Genomic DNA, 17356 nt, shown 5'->3' on the forward strand with positions numbered 1-17356 from the left:
GTGACATACTGTTGCTGGCCCACATTTTTTTGTACACTGGGAATTTTATAAACACTCATGAAGTTTTATTATAATTTTTTCATAAAGCATGTTAGATTGCCTTAGATATACATGTCTGATACTTTTCATAAAAGCTCTTCGTTGTGTCTCAACAAAAACATCAACTATACAGTTATAAGTGTGCACAGGATGTTCAGTAAGAACATTCCTCAAGTTACTATCAGAAGTAGAGAAAAAAATAATTTCAATGACATAGGAACTAAGTAATACCATTAATCTGAGAGGATAGGTACTGGTTATGTGAGCACAGGAACTGGAAGGATAGAGCTAGGAATCAAGCCTATTTAAAAAATGCCAAAATTAAAACTGTGCAGGACAACAACCTAGAGGCAAGAAGAAAATACAGGTATCAAAACACAGAGGAATAGCCATAATGACAACAGCCTGTGCCTGAGGATGAGAAAGACACTCTGAAGCAGGGATTCTTACCTAATCAATGGATGGATTAAAACTGGCACAAAATTTGTGCATGTAAATGCATCATTCAAGAAAAAGGTCTGAAACTTCCACAAAATTCTCACAGGGATCAAGACCCAATTACCAACACTGTATTAAGCACTCTAACTTGAATATAAAATAAGAACAAAATCTGCCATATCAAAAATGTGCAAAAACAATTACCATCCAATGTGATAAGTGCTGTGAGAAAGCTGTAACTAAATCAACCAGGGACAGAAAGGCTTCCTGGAGGCTGACACTTGAGCTAAGGAATAAGAGTTAGCTAGATGGAAACAGGAGATGAAAAAAACAGATAGTACAAAGGCACAGAAGCTAGAGAGAATATATTGTAACATGTGAGGGCCTTTAAGTGTTCTCGGATTATTGGATGAGGTGATGTAGCAGTGGAAAGAATGAACTAAGAAAGGGTGGCAAATTGGGCTCCAACTACAAAAGTAACCTAATAATTTTCATAAGAAATATTGAAGGCCTGACCTAGGGCAGTGACAGAGAGTGAAGAGGGAGATTTTTGAAAGAGATTCAGAAGACAGAATGTGAGAGTGAGAGGGAAGAGCTGGGGGAAACTCCCAAGCTTGAGCAATGGGTAGATGTGGCATCTCAGCTTCAATGGCACTTTTTTTAGAGAAGCTTTCCTTGACCACTCCTCCACTCCTCCCATTATTTACTGCTGCCCCCCGTTTTGTCTCTTTCATTGCACTTAATGTAAAGTATAGCGATATATCCATTATTTATTCACTGAATACTCCAATAGGTTGTATGCTGGGATCATATCTGTTATGTTCATTAATATAACACCAGTGCCTTACATGTAGTTCAATACATATTTGTTGAAGTAATAAACCAACAAATTAGCAGTGCTATTACAAAAAAGAAATGTAAGAGAAATGTAACTTTCAAACACCGAAGTTTCTGAATCTGACATAGAAGTGCTAAATGGGCAGATAAATAATATAGGTTTGGCTATACAGGTGAGAGAATTGGGAGATAAAAATTAATCTTTATTCCAACAACTGATGTACTTTCTCTACTTAACAGGATTCAAAATTAACCAATGTTTTTGTATTGCTTAATAAAATAATTTCTGAAAACATCCTAAGTCTGGTAAAAAAAAAAATGCCCTTTTTACACATGAATATATCTTAGTCTAACTATAGTTGCTATTCTAAGAAAACTCCATAAAATAAGCAAAAATGTTTTAATAAGGGTTAGCAAAATAAGATTAAATTTTAACAAAAAAAAAAATCTACCCTAATTGAAGCAAGAAAATAATAAAATGCCAGTTCCATTATGTAATTTGAGAAAACTTCCACAGGTTCATAATCACTTTGCAAGCTCCAGAACTTCTAATCAATGTGGCATTCATTTGGTAACGTAGGTATTTCCCAATTTTGACTAACAAGTATTATGAATCAAAATCAAGCAGTCCATCATATTATAATCACATTCCAGTTAATTATATTATATTCATCTAATACTAAGATACTAATAATATAGAAAAAGTAAACTTGCATAATGATATAGTGTTGAAAAAAAACCAAACATTTTCAGAACAAATAACACAGACAGAAGGCATACTAATGGTTGCTGGGAGGAGAGGGAAGGGAAGGAAGGGAAGATGTGCACTGACTACTTAATGAAAGGGGTGGGCCCACAAAATCACTTGGTCTGACACTGACAAGGCGTTACAGGTGAGTTAATTTGACCAAATATAGTAGGCTAATTTTTAAGCTGATAATTCTGTATGATCCTCAAATTATTATAAATATCCAAATGGCTCCTGGTAGAAAAAAGGTCCCCCACCCCTGGAAGAGGTGTGAGCTTCCCTCTGAGGGATGAGAATGTCCTGAAACTAGATAGAAGGGATAGATCTTCATATTACAAATATATGAAATATATACACTGAACTGTGTAGTTTAAGATAATTAATGGTTAACTTTGTTATACAAATTTCAACTTAATAAAATTTTTAGCTCAGTGTTATTAAAAACTTAGATAATCAAATGGTGTTTTTAGAAAGGCTTTAAAATTGTATTCTTCAATAAAAAAAATAAAAATAAAACTACCACACTTGTCCATTAACACTTTTATTAAAGCAAATGTTGAAATGTCATTTACTCCAAATGGGTAATATATTTTAATACCATAACTGGAAATACAGGTAGAAAAGCTCAAGTTTCTAAGTTGGATAAAATCTTAACCAGTAATCTGGAACTTTAAAACTCATCTTCTTTCTTTTTTTAATATATTTTAATTGATTTTTTCACAGAGAGGAAGAGAGAGGGATAGAGAGTTAGAAACATCGATGAGAGAGAAACATCGATCAGCTGCCTCTTGCACACCCCCTACCGGGGATGTGCCCACAACCAAGGTACATGCCCTTGACGGGAATCAAACCTGGGACCTTTCAGTCCTCAGACTGACGCTCTATCCACTGAGCCAAACCGGTTTCAGCTAAAATGCATTTTCTAATAGGCAGATTGTGACAGAGAGAGAGATAAGGTTCTTAAATAAGCCCACCAAAAGCCTATTTAATCTGTACTTAGTCATATTATAGAAAATATAATAAATTTAAAAATTGTACACACTGCATTTCCAAAAATGATTTGAAAAACTATGAAAACTGACAATGCACCAAATTCTAAATTTATCAATGCTTAGATCACATCTCCACGATCTAATAATATTGACAATTCATCAAATAATGAAATTCAGCTTTATTATACCCATTTTCAAAATTTTAGGGAGTTAATTATAAAAATCAGCAGACTTCAAAAGTTCAAACTAAACTTGACAATTTTTTCAAAGCTGGATTACCTAAAGCAAACACCTCAAGATGGAACATTACTGTCACACCACAATGGGAGTGTCTGGATATTGTCATCATCCAAAGACAATTAAGTAGGAAAACTTTTTTCTGTTCTTATAAATTTTAAATTTTGTTTTTAAGAACACTGTTTTATTTGTTTAGTTAAATATAATTAAAGTGTATTTTTTAAATATATTTTATTGATTTTTTTACAGAGAGAAAGAGAGGGATAGAGAGTTAGAAACATAGATGAGAGAATCATCGATCAGCTGCCTCTTGCACACCCCCTACTGGGGATGTGCCCGCAACCAAGGTACATGCCCTTGACCGGAATCGAACCCGGGACCTTTCAGTCTGCAGGCCGACGCTCTATCCACTGAGCCAAACCAGTTTCGGCTAAAGTGTATTTTTTTTAAATGTTAAAAGAAAAATAATGCATTTGGAAACAGAAAATGAATTAAAAATAAACATGTTTAAAATTTACATTAAGAAATGAAATTTTAAATCTGACATGATTAGAAGAGACTGAATGAAAATATGCTAAGTGAAAAAGGTCTGTCAAGAAAGACCAGATATTTTATATGATTACTAGAAGCCCAATGCACAAAGATTCATGCTAGAATGGGCCTTCCTTTCCCTGGCTGCGGGCACCACCTTTCCACTCCGGCCCAGTCCTGCAGCTGCCTCTTTCCACTCCAGCCCCGCCTTCCCACGCTGCCCAGAGTCCCTGAGAAACCAGGGATGGGGCAGAATGCCTGCCCCTGGTCACTGGCACCTGTGTATGAAAATTAATCGCCATCTTTGTTGGGTTAATTTGCATAGCACTCCTGACTGACTGGTGGGTGTAGCAGAAGTATGGTCAATTTATATGTTTGTCTATTATTAGGTAAGATATTCAGATGAAATGTCCAGAATACGCAAATACAGTCGGACAGAAAAGATTACTGTATGCTTAAGGCTTGGTGGGATCTAGAGGTAGAGGGTACAGTTTTCTTTCTGAGATGATGAAAATAGTCTACAGTTGACCATGATAGTTGCACATATCTAAATATACTGAAAACAACTGAATTATACATTATAATTATACACTGAGTGAATTTCATAGTATGTGAATTACATTTTAATAAAGTTTTGATTTTTTTTAAAAAACAAACTAAGAAGCCCTGTCCGGTTTGGCTCAGTGGATGGAGCATTGGGCTGTAGACTAATGGGTCTGGGGTTCAATTCCAATCAAGGGCATGTACCTTGGTTACAGGCTCAGTCTCCAGTAGGGGGCGTGCAGGAGGCAGCTGATCAATGTTTCTTACTGATGTTTCTATCTCTCTTCCTTCCTCTCTTAAAAAGTCAATAAAAATATTTTAAAAATAAAAATAAAGAAGAGTTTGAAGAAGAAGATGGGCAATTTGCCGTTTAAGATGACATCAATAGCTAACATTATGATATTACTAGGGGTCCAGTGCATGAATTCATGCATCGTGAAAGGAACTATGGGCCATGAGGCTGCAGTGGGCACAGGGGCAGGTCTCGGGCCATCCTCCACACCCCAGCCTGGCCCCTTCCACTGAAGCCCCCAGTCCCGTCTGTCGGCAGCCCCCACTCCTGCCACCGCCGCTCCCATGTGCTGACAGCAGCGGTGCAAACCAGGCCGGCGCCGTCAGCAGGTACAAACAGCGGCTGCTCCTCCTATCACCGTTAAGGAGCAGGGGGAGGTGGAAAAGCCCTCAGAGGCGATTGGGGCCAGCATCTGCCACTCGCACCCGCTGACGGCACCAAGCAATCAGGACCAACATTGGGCAACGGCAGCAGGTGTGAGTGGGGACAGCACCAAAAGTGGGTGAGAGTGGTGGCTCCAGTGCTGGCAGCGGGTTTGAGTAGCTGCTGCTGGCACTGATCACATTCAGGAGCAGAAGAAGGTAGAGAAGCCCCGAGGGGCCAGCAGCTTCCGCTCTGGCACCAGGAGCAAGTACAAGCAGGCCCAGCACCGGCAGCAGGTATAAGTGCTAGGCAGGACCACAGTGCATGGGAACAAGGAATTTTCAGTAACCATCAGAGATTCAACCTAATGACAGCGACCAGCGCCCCGCCTTGGTACGGTGCCCCTGCTCACCTGCTCCACCATCCCACCACAGCCAACTCCCACCATGTTCGACACCTATTGCCTATGCCCACCATGTTCCGCCTGCGCCCCCTAATGGTCACTGCATATCATAGCAACCAATCGTTCAGTTGTTCCGCTGTTCAGTCTATTTGTATTTGAGCCTTTAATTATATAGGATTTTTTTTTTAATCTAAATTTGTAGTATCCTTGTTCTTACCACTAAAGGCTTTATACCAATCAGATTTTAACTCACAAAGAGACATGTAAATATCCTTGTATTAACTAAGAAAGAGTGAGAAAGATGGACAGAATTCAGTGGAACCAAGGGGAAAGGAGAAGAGAGTAAAGCGAGAGGGAGGTAGAAGTCAAGGAGGACAGAAGCCTTAGTAAGGAGGGGCTGGCAGCATCGAGGAGGCACATTTCCCAACATTCCCCATTCCAAGGGAAAGGAGTGGCTGTGTGAAAACAGACTGGCCTCAGGTAGAGTCAACAGAGCTGTTCACTATTGTTTTTTTCCACTTGAAGGCACACAAAGAATAATAGAAGAAACATTGTTGAGACAATTCCCTATGATGGCCATCAGAGGATACCATGAGCCCAGGATGGTCTAGTTGCTTTCAAATTCTTCAGAAAATGGCTAAGGCATCTATAATAATAAAAAGGTAACATACTAATTAGACCGGACGTCTTCCAGATGTTATTCTGGATGTCTTTCCTGATCAAACTGGGCTGGAGGGAAGCCAGCCCAGGTCCTGGGTGCATGTGGGCAGCCCGGGGGAAGCTAGCCCAGGTCCCAGGTGCCGGAGGGAAGCCAGTGCCAGCAGCTGGGGGAAGGAAGGCCTACTCTTGCATTGGGCCTCTAATCCTATATAATAAAAGGCTAATATGCAAATAGACTGAATGGTAAAATGACTTGTCGCTATGATGCACACTGACCACCAGAGGGAAGACACTCAAAGCAGCTGCCCCCCGTTGGTCAGTGCACTCCCACAAGGCTGGTGAGCATAGCGATGGTGGTGGGGAGCCTCTCCCACCTCCACGGCAGCACTAAGCATGTCCCACTGCCAGCTTAGGCCTGCTTCTTGGGGGGAGCATCAGACATCCCCTGAGGGCTCCTGGACTGCGAGAGGTTGCAGGCTGGGCTGAAGAAACCCTCCCCTCCAGTGCACAAATTTAGTGCATCAGGCCTCTAGTGGAAAAATAATTTGTAAACAGTCCTTTATAACTCTATATAGACCATTTACAATGTCCTAGTTCTAGATTACTTAGAAATTTCCTTTTACCAAAATATAATTTATAAAAGATATTAGGAATTATATTTTACCTATATTTAAAATAAGTTAAAAGGAGGTTCTGCTTTTTTCTAAATTGACTGATAGAGTAAGGTAGTAAGACCATCTTAAATCCATGCAGTAATTCTTTACAAAACCACTAAAATCATGTTTACTGTTATCTACATTTAATATTTATAAACCCAGGACTGTGTTAAATAATATAAAAGATAAAAAGTAGAAACTTAGTCTCTATCTATCCCTTAGAAGCTTACAACCTTAGTAAGGAGACAAAGGGTACATGAGGTAACTTTCACACCATTCAATGCAATAAGTGACAGAAGTTCAGGAAAAAAAAGAAAAAAAAGATCATTAAAATGCTAAGGTTGTTCTGGCAAAGCCTCCTAAAAAGTCAGCACAGCATTTCACTGTAAAGTTTACTAAGAAACACCAAGGACATTAGAGGCAGGGGAACTATATCTGAGCAATGTCAGAAGGGAATGTGTGAAATATGAACCATAAAAGGCCTGACCAGGTTAAGGAATGAAAAGTTAGAAAAGTAAAATTTACCATCTATGGAAATCCTTTAGTCTAACAAATGGGAAACTATCTAATAAATAACAGTCTATCATAGTTTCATAAAATAAGGAACAATAAAAGTTTGTAGTTTTATAGCTTTAAAACTTTTATTTACTCATTCAACAAACATTTACTAAACAGCTACTAACTGGCACTGCAACACGTATTGGAGTGATTCCATTTCTGCTCTAATGATGCTTTTCTTTGTCTAGTAAGGAAGACAGGCATAAATAGAGGGTTCAAGGTTTCTAGAAGAATGAATTGAAAAATTATTCTATTTCATGTAATCAAATATCATAATCAAATAAATGCTTTATGTATTTCAGAGGAACCTGATCAAATCTAGATTTAAATAAAAATTTCTGAGGAAGCAAATGGACGAACTGAAGTTAGGCAAAGATGTGGGAGAAAAATATTTCAGTTGTCAGAGAAATGACAGTGCTGAAAAACAGGCTTCTTTGAGGAATGAGCAGAAGTGTAGTGTAGTTGGAGGAAAATAAGCCAGGAGGGAGGATTAGGACCAAGAGGACCTTCTGAGGTAAGGCTGGAGAAGCAATCAAGAACCAGAGCATGTACATTCTTGTAGTCTTCATTAAAAACTGCAGTCTTGCACTGGCCAGTAAGTATGGCTCAGTTTGTTGGAGAATTGTCCCCTGCACTGAAGTGTCACAGGTTCGATTACTGATCAGGGCCCATACCCAGGTTGCAGGTTTGACCTCCAGTCAGGGTGCATATGAGGCAATCAATTGATGTTTCTCTCTTCCTCTCTCTCCCACCCTAAAATCAATAAAACATATCCTTGGGTGAGGATTCAGAAACAAAAATAAAATGAAAAACAAACCTGCAGTGTTCATTCTAAAAGAGAATCCACTGAAAGAGAAGACAAGACTGGATGGACTTCAGATAACAGAGATCAAGTAAAATTTCATACCACTTAAGACAAGTATCTAGAGAGAAACACCATTTAGAGGTTTTTCAATTTAGGGGAAACTCTCCAATATTCACCTATCATAGAATGGGCAATGTGTTTTACAGCATAGAAAAGCAATGGCATCTATGCTCATTAGGGAGGAAAATGCTTCTTACCTTTGGATTGCTGGCCTGAGGAAAAAAGGTAAAGTATACCTTGATGGCCTTCTCCAGGGATTTTTATATTTACCAAAATTTTTAAAAATCAAATAAAATTCATCACTTACAAATGTGTTATATAAATTAATCATGAATATACCATATTTTACACAAAAAGGCTTTTACATTAATAAAATCTGATTTTTAATTTAAACTATTTTACTTGTGATTATCTTTTTAAAAAACAATGAAATTTAATAAAAGCCCAAGAAGTATTTAAACATTATACTTTGAGAAAATCAATTTATTGAAATTGGTTGAAGTAACTGGACTAAATTTTTACTATAAGCTCTTATCATACTAACTGTATCTTGGTGCTTTGGTGAAGAGGGAGAAGATTCATTTTCAGGAAAGCAGGGTTTTGAGGCAGGTGGAGATTCCTATAAGAAATAAGTAATGAAAAATGTTATTCTAGTTTATATAATTTTATGTCTCCTTCTGCTCACAGTATGAGAGCTTACTAGAGGAAACAAGGAAAATTATTGTTTTTCTTTATTGAGCTCCAAAAATAATATGATACTTATTTGAAAAACTACAGATATCATAAAGTTGATGAAATATGGCATATTTTATACCATTTAGTTAAATTTAAATACCACATGTAGAATTACTCAAAAGAAATGATGCATGCTGTCTTAAATCATGATGTCACATCAACTTGAATAAACCATATGAAAATAGGTAAAACCTAAACACTTGTGGATAAAAATGTAATAGTCACCATACTAATTTGCTATTGGTATGATAGATATGAATACCTAAGATTAGCCCTAACTGGTTTGGCTCAGTGGATAGAGTGTTGGCCTGCAGACTCAAGTGTCCAAGGTTCAATTCCAGTCAAGGGCATGTACCTTGGTTGCAGGCACATACCCAGTAGGAAGTGTGCAGGAGGCAGCTGATCGATGTTTCTCTCTCATTGATGTTTCTAACTCTCTATCCCTTTCCCTTCCTCTCTGTAAAAAAATCAATAAAATATATATTTTTTTTAAATACCTAGGATTAGGCAAGGAATTGTCACAGGAATTACTTGACACCGGTGAGAATGAGAACTTAATTTTAGTAAATAGTTATATAAGAAATTCAATTATTATTAATATTTAAAGTAATTTACAGTTAACTTTCCAATTATTAGAAATAAGATTTTTAAAATGCAAAACAGACACCTCCAATATAAAGACTCATAATTTATCAGAAAAAAAATTTAATTTCTAAGCCTATAAGAATACAATAGGGGCAAACTAAAAAAATGTGTGTTTCTAAAGCATTTCTGCTTTGTCAATTATTTAAAATGGTATGTGATTTCTACCACAGATGTTTATAAGATTAATGAAGCATAAAACTGAAAAAAATGTTTTTGGTATCAACAGCCAAATTTAAATGGATTTAAATTTTCTCCATTCCCCTAGAAGCTTTGAATAATTACAGGAAAAGAGAATTTTAAAAATTCACATGCCAATGCCTATTATTAATTTCCTATAAAACCAAATAATAGCTGAAACAGGTTTGGCTCAGTGGACAGAGCGTCGGCCTGCAGACTGGAAGGTCCCGGGTTTGATTCCGTTCCAGGGCATGTACCTTGGTTGCGGGCACATCCCCAGTGGGGGTGTGCAAGAGGCAGCTGATCGATAATTCTCTCTCATTAATGTCTCTAACTCTCTATCCCTCTCTCTTCCTCTCTGTAAAAAATCAATAAAATATATTTTTTAAAAATAAATAAAATAATATCTTTGAACTTCATCTTCACATCTGTATGAGTCTACTCTTCTATGCTTATGAAACTGGATAAGGAACTGAAAATTTGTACTAAATCACAATACAAAAACTTAACTCTGGGAAATCTTCAGATTTATATCCTATATAATTTGTAAATAGAGAAACTAGGCAGTAATGAAAGTTTAACCCTTGGAGGGACAATCTTCCAAATCAAACATCCTAAGTCATCTATACTATTAGTGGAGAACACATTAAAATTATACTAAACACTAGAGGCCCGGTGCACAAAATTTGTGTGCAGATAAAGGGTTGTCCCTCAGCCCGGACTGCACCCTCTCTAATCTGGGACATCTCGGAGGATGTCCAAATGCCAGTTTAGGCCCAATCCCGCAACCAGCAGTCGGACATCCCTCTCACAATCTGGGACTGCTGGCTCCTAACAGCTCGCCTACCTTACCGCCCCTAACAACTCCCCTAATGGCCTGATTGATACCTAACTGCTCCCCTTTCTGCCTGATTGCCTCCAACTGCCATTCCCTGCTGGCCTGATGGCCCCCAACTTCCCTTCCCTTCCATCCTGGTTTCCCCTAACTGCCCTCCCCTGTAGGCCTGGTCACCCCCAACTGCCATCCCCTGCCAGCCTCATCTCCCCCAACTGCCCTCCCCTGCCAGCCATCTTGTGGCAGCCACCCTGTGACAATGTCGTGTGAGGGCATGACACACCTAGGCTTTTATTATATGGGATATTTTTATAAAAAGGAGTACTTCTTAATGCTCAAATTTCAGTTTAGCCCCCTTTAAGTACTTTGAGAGCTTCACATTTTCCACTTTTTAATTTCTTAACTTCTCAAAAGTGTCCAATATTTAAACAGTCTAAGGAAAGGATCTGTAACACACACACACTAGAAAAATAAGCAACTGAGTAAAATGAATAGTAATTATAGTTTATTTTTCATAGCATATCAATCCTACAGAAATAAAAACCACATCAAATGGAGTAATTATGTGTAATTATTTTAATTATTATTATAAACAAGAAACAATTTTACATTTATATATTTACTTATGTATACTATAAATGTATTTGCATATATAAATATATCTTAAGTTTTTCCAAACAGCAGCTTTTAGTAAAAGCTACTTGTAGCCCAGTGCACAAACTTCGTGCACTTGGGGGGGGGGGGGGGGGAAGGGTTCCCTCAGCCCTGCCTGTGCCCTCTCACAGTCTGGAGCCCTCAGAAGGTGTCTGACTGCCATGGGGGTGGGAGAGGCTCTGCCACTGCGCTGACTAGCCTTGAGCCTGACTTCTGGCTGAGCAGTGCTCCCACTGTGGGGATGCACTGACCACCAGGGGGCAGCTCTTGCATTGAGTGTCTGCTCCCTGGTGATCAGTGCACATGGTAGCAACCAATTGTTTGGTCAATTTGCATATTAGCCTTTTATTATTTAGGATAAGCAGGCAGAAACAAACAGATGCAACAAACACACACACACACACACACACACAACATACACATACCTCCCTTCTCCAAGGTTGTCTGCAACATCATAACATTTGCTACATAGTAGTATGTTTCTATTTCAAGTTAACCCCTTTATATTAGTCAGCTACACTGTTCTGGTATGGTTCCTCTTTCATATCCTCAAACCTTTAAAAGGTATTATTACATGATGATAATAGAAACGTTTACTTGGTGAAGCAATTATCTATGATTCTATTTATAAAGAACTAGAGGCCTGGTGCATGAAATTCATGCATGGGGGAGAGGGTATCCCTCAGGCCAGCCTGCATCCTTTCACAATCTGGAACCCCTCAGTGCATGTCTGACTGCCGCTTTAGGCTTGATGCCACAGGGATCCCTGCTGTATTGAGCCTAAACTGGCAGTCCGACATCCCTCTCGCAATCCAAGACTGCTGGCTCCTAACTATAATACTTGCCTGCCTGCCTGCCTGCCTGACTGCCCCTAACTACTCGTCTGCCTGCTTCATTGCCCCTAACCACTCTGCCTGTTTGCCTCATCACCCCTAACTACTTTGCCTTCCTGCCTCATCACCCCTAACTTCTCTCCTGTCTGCCTCATCGCCCCTAACCACTCTGTCTGCCTGTCTGATAACCCCTAACTGCTTTCCTGCCTGCCTCATATCCCCTAACCACCTCTGACTCAGCCCCCATCACCATGGCTTCATCCAGAATGAAACCCGGAAGGTCGTTGGACTATCCAGTCTAATTAGCATATTATGCTATTATTACTATAGATAAGGTAGGGAAGGGAAGAGACATTTCTACCAAAAATAAGTAAATCTCTGGTCTCAAGAAAAATCATGTCCTCACAAATCTGACACAATTACATGAAAAAGAAAATGTAATTAAGAACTTCATATTCTAATTGACTGAAATTTCAAGAAAAATTAAAAAGGAATACAAAATTTTAAGTCCACATTACCAAAATAATCATCTTTTTTTTGTTTGTTATTAAGAGGCAGTGGAGTTGGTTCAGCAATGGCTTTTATGTGAGAGCTTTCTAAATACCCTTATTGTAATTTGGTTCTTAGAGTAAAATGACTTTTTCTATTAAAATCTCTATGAATTTTACCTACTCTGGTTAATCTCAATGCTAATGTATCTTCAAGCATTCTTCAATGGCACAAACCCCAGAATTTCAATCCTTGAATATGCCATCTACACTTAACCTTATAAAGAAACTTATCTACTACTTTCATTGTTGTTCTTTTAGTCCATATTATGAGTAGAATGTTTCTACAGCTCTACAGAAGTCCATCTTTTAATTCAACAAAGACAACTTTACAGTCCCTTGTACTGTAAAAAAAAAATAAAAAAAATACTTGTTTTGACTGGCTTAGATAATTTATAAAGAAATTTAAGACTGAAAGTATCCAAATATAGAGAACTATGCCTTCGGAGATTTCATTCTGCTTTCAGGAGCACACCTAAAAATGCAGGAAACCTGTTAATGTCAAAAGAAAAGCCTGATAGTAAAATGTTTTAAAAGTCTCCAACAACCAATATCTTTCTAAAATAGTTTCCTTATATTGGAGTGTTAGCACCACTACCACATTTTAACAGTAATATACCTAAAGTTCTGCAAATTTGTACTAATTTCCTACTCCCTCCCCAAAATGAAGTCACAATAAAAAGATGTAACACAAGGAAGTTTAAAACTTTATGGCTTTTCCATCCTTAAGTTTGCATCAGAGTTTATCCTCTATTTGAAATTACTTTTCAGATTGATAAAAGAAGCACTTTATGCAAAGAACATTTAGGGAAACAGAAGGTGTAAGATTCCACCGAAACCAGTTTGGCTCAGTGGTAGAGCGTCGGTTTGCAGACTGAAGGGTCCCAGGTTCGATTCTGGTTAAGGGCATGTGCATTGGTTGCGGGCACATCCCCGATAGGGGGTGTGCGAGAGGCAGCTGGCCAGTGTTTCTCTCTCATTGATGTTTCTAGCTCTCTATCCCTCTCTCCTTCTCTCCTCCTCTCCGTAAAAAATCAATAAAATATATTTTAAAAAAAGGTGTTAGATTCCAATCATTCCTGAAATGGGAAAAATTAATTTTTGTACTATAAAACTTCCTAGAGATTAAAGACAAACAATTAACAAATATAAAACTTTAACGCAGGGTTATCAAAATAAAACAACACCCTGTCAACTACAAATGTATCAAGGTATATACATACTTCATTAAACTACAGATAAGGTCCATTGAGCAAAAACACTTCTGACCCAATCTAAACCAAAATTTATTGTGCAAATATCAAAACACTTCAAAACCAAAATCTACTACAAGACAAATAGTCACTAAGGTATGAGATTCAGCTAAGGAGAAAATAATAAAGAATAATAAAGAATTTCCAAAATTCTCAACCGATTTTTCCCCCAAAAGTCTTACCTTGTCATTGGTGTCGAGCACAATGGTGCTATGTCTCCACTTTGTTAATACTATTGGTTCTTGTAGCCGCCTATCCAGGCTCCTACTTTTAGTTATTTCTCTTTGTTGCTGAGATGAAATATTATACTAAAGAAAAAAAATATACTTCATAAATAATAGAAACGAAACTAAAATCTAAATATGCCAGCCCTCAATGACACATGAGGCAAGGTAAAGTTCATCATGTGACACCAACATGAATTTTCTGTCCTTGGTTTTCTCATCTGACCAGCATTTTGGTATTAGAGGGACCAAGTTAATGTTATCTTTGGCAAAATATAACATCTTTGTAAGTCTAAGTTTCATCAACTGTAAAACAGATATAACAGAAATATCAACAAAGAGTTGACAAGAGGATTAAACAAATAAAAGATAGCAAATATTGACTTGATAGTAGGTTCTCGACTAATCAAGCAGTCACTATGACGTACACTGACCACTAGGGGGCAGATGCTCAAAGCAGGAGGTGGTGGTCAGTGCGCTCTGATAGTCTACCTCCTGGGGTCCCTCCCCGCACGGGACAATCTCCTGCAGCCCAAATCAGCCTCAAACGCTCGGCAGTCCAAGGGACCCCACCCATGCACAAATTTGTGCACTGGGCCTCTAGTAATTTATAAAATGTGGTCATTGGACAAATTAACTTTTTAGGGTTTCCACCACTTCTAAAATACACATGAATTCAATTTTTGGTGTAGGTTTTATAAACTATGCTTACATACACTGTAATAGTATTCTCTTATTTAAAAAAAATTTGGTCACTTATTATTACTTTTGTTTCACTTACAGGCCAAACAAACTATTATTTCTTTCTCTGAAGAGGTAAAATATAGTCAAGTCAAAAGGTAGAGATGGTCCTAATTCTAAATCAATCCTATATCAGTGTGTACAACAGATAGGTAATAAGTGCCCAAGAAAATTGCATATAAAATTAAAAACACATTATCAGTAAGGCATTAAGTCATTTAACTTTTTGAAATGTCAAGCATAAACATTTGAGAAATGTGAGGTTTAATAGGTATGCTGTTTTATACAGCCAATTTAGTAAATAATAAATTGTAATAAAATAACAAAATTAATCTGCTTTTTTAAGGGATACCTTCTTCTACTGAAACCAAAAGATACCTAAAATATCTATTATCCCCAACCCTAAAAGCTCAGTAAATCTTAAAATTTAATGACTCTGATTATAATTTCAATAAAAGTATCTTCGGGGATGTTTTTAATATTAAGAACTCTTCCAACATCTTTCTCCTCAATGTGCCATTTCTTTTCTCTCCAAAATGAGTCTCTACAGACCCCTCTAAAACTGTCTCCCAAAGCTCTTACTTAATTTTTCACATTAAAATTTGCCAAAGCCAGGCAATCACGCATGGGTGTTTGTTTTTAATTCATTTATCATAATTCACAAATGGGGTCATTTCTAAATAAAGAAGTTCAAAGACTACCAAAAAATTCTGTGCCAACCTGGCCAGTGTGGCTCAGTGGCTGAGCATTGATCTGTGAACCAGGAGATCATGGTTAAGTTCCAGGTCAGGGCACATGCCTAGGTTGTGGGCTCAGTGTGGGCATGCAGGAGGCAGCCAATCAATGATTCTCTCTCACCACTAATTATTAAACAAGGCTATATTTTTCCTTCAATCATTATCAGCAATAATGGAAATGAATACGTAGTTGTATGAAAGCTTATACTGTATATGAATTTAATTGCTACCTCCTCTAGTTTTTGACTTTTATAATTACAACTGTTTAAAAATCCTTTCTATGCAGCAACAAAAATAATGTAACATGAAACTGGGTAATAATCACAATTTTAAATGTGTTAATTGTTTTACTAGGCAACAGTATGTTAGTAAAAGCCAATAAAAAGCATAAATGAAACATAAAATCTAGTGTAGACAAAAATGAAGTGTCATAATTAGAGGACATCTGGTCTAATTAGTATATTACACTTTTATTATTATAGATTGATCCCTACTGTACCCAACTCAAGCCTTCTCTCCATATCAGATTTAATTGGAAGTTCAAGAAACTGCCAAGACCTTCTGACACTTTATCTTAAGTGGCAAATGGCAGAAAATAAGATAATATCACAAAACTAGTAACACAACACTGGTCATAATAACCTTTCATTTCTATTGTTGTAGAACTAACTACCCTTTAGAACAGGGGTGGGGAATATCCACCTTAAAATCTTTTGGTCTGGCCCTGCCAAGGCATTAGGGGTGAGTTAAATATTTCACCAAATATAGCAGGTTAATTTTTAAGTTGATAATTTTGTATGGCCCAGGAATGATGTTATAAATATTCAAATGGCCCTTGGCAGAAAAAAGGATTCCCGTCCTCCCTTCTTTCTTTCACTCAGGCATCTTCAGAAGTAAGTTGGTTTCCTAATATTGAGCCTATATATCTTCTGACTAAGGAAAGCATAGATGTTAGTAGGAAATCCAACAAATATTTAGCTACCAGTTAAGTAAAGGTTTCAAATTAACCCTTATCTAAAGTCATTCTGGGAGCCTCTCCTTTCAGTGGACCCTGACATAGGAAAAAAAAAAAAAAAATCACTCAAGAAAGTTTTAGTTTGATGTCATTAACCAGAGAATCAGACTAATAAGAGCTACAATTCAAATCTGTCAAGAGAAGCAAAAAAATTAACATTGTATGTTTAAAATATTTAATTAATACTATATTAATGAAATATTAGACTTCTATATTTGATAATTTTCAGTGAAACACAATTTCATCGAATTTTTCTTCTAATTTTTTTTAGGTCAAAATCCGATCTCATATATTATAAGCCTAACAGAACCAACCACTGTTGCATAGTTTTCAATACTGAACAGTTATAGCCCCAAAATACATTCCTATCCCAGCACATAGGATATTATATATTTTAGCCATCAGTATCCATAGATTTTTTTCTTTCCAATTTAATCACTAAATATGATTAAATTATTTTTATTTACAATTTTAAAAAGTAACAGCTAACACAGTCTTCAACTTCTTGGCACATTTGAAAAACAAATTATTATGCATATGTCTATTCTTCTAAGAATGTGGAACAGCCATATTAAGCTTAGAATATTAATTTCTCACTTCAAAGTTTTATTGTATTCTGATTAAATTTGGAAAATAAATTTTTGAAAATTATTCAATTTTTTGAAAACTTAAAAAACAAAAAAGCCCAAACTGTTGCTAGTGTATCACTTAACTGCTCTGCGTATGTTCTTAATATAATATTGCAGGGATCTGAGAGCTTGGCACAATTTCAGTGTTCAAACAGTAATACAGTTTGA

At 37.1% G+C, this 17356-nt stretch overlaps 1 protein-coding gene across 14 annotated transcripts in view; it reads right to left on the minus strand.

Moving 5' to 3' along the window:
* The window catches only part of ARHGAP12 (Rho GTPase activating protein 12), a 136592-nt gene that overhangs the window by 36892 nt on the left and 82344 nt on the right, over positions 1-17356 (minus strand). For 11 of the 14 annotated variants that reach the window (XM_045586136.1, XM_045586149.1, XM_045586152.1 and 8 more), the window contains 2 exons: positions 14025-14150; positions 8707-8781 (listed from right to left, as the gene is read on the minus strand). In XM_045586136.1, the coding sequence (XP_045442092.1) occupies positions 8707-8781; positions 14025-14150 (201 nt within the window). The remainder of the gene's footprint in view (positions 1-8706; positions 8782-14024; positions 14151-17356) is intronic. The other 3 variants (XM_045586162.1, XM_045586131.1, XM_045586141.1) reach the window with 1 other exon arrangement.

This window comes from Pipistrellus kuhlii, unplaced genomic scaffold (genome assembly GCF_014108245.1).
Source record: "Pipistrellus kuhlii isolate mPipKuh1 unplaced genomic scaffold, mPipKuh1.p scaffold_m20_p_1, whole genome shotgun sequence".
Classification (NCBI taxonomy): domain Eukaryota; kingdom Metazoa; phylum Chordata; class Mammalia; order Chiroptera; family Vespertilionidae; genus Pipistrellus; species Pipistrellus kuhlii.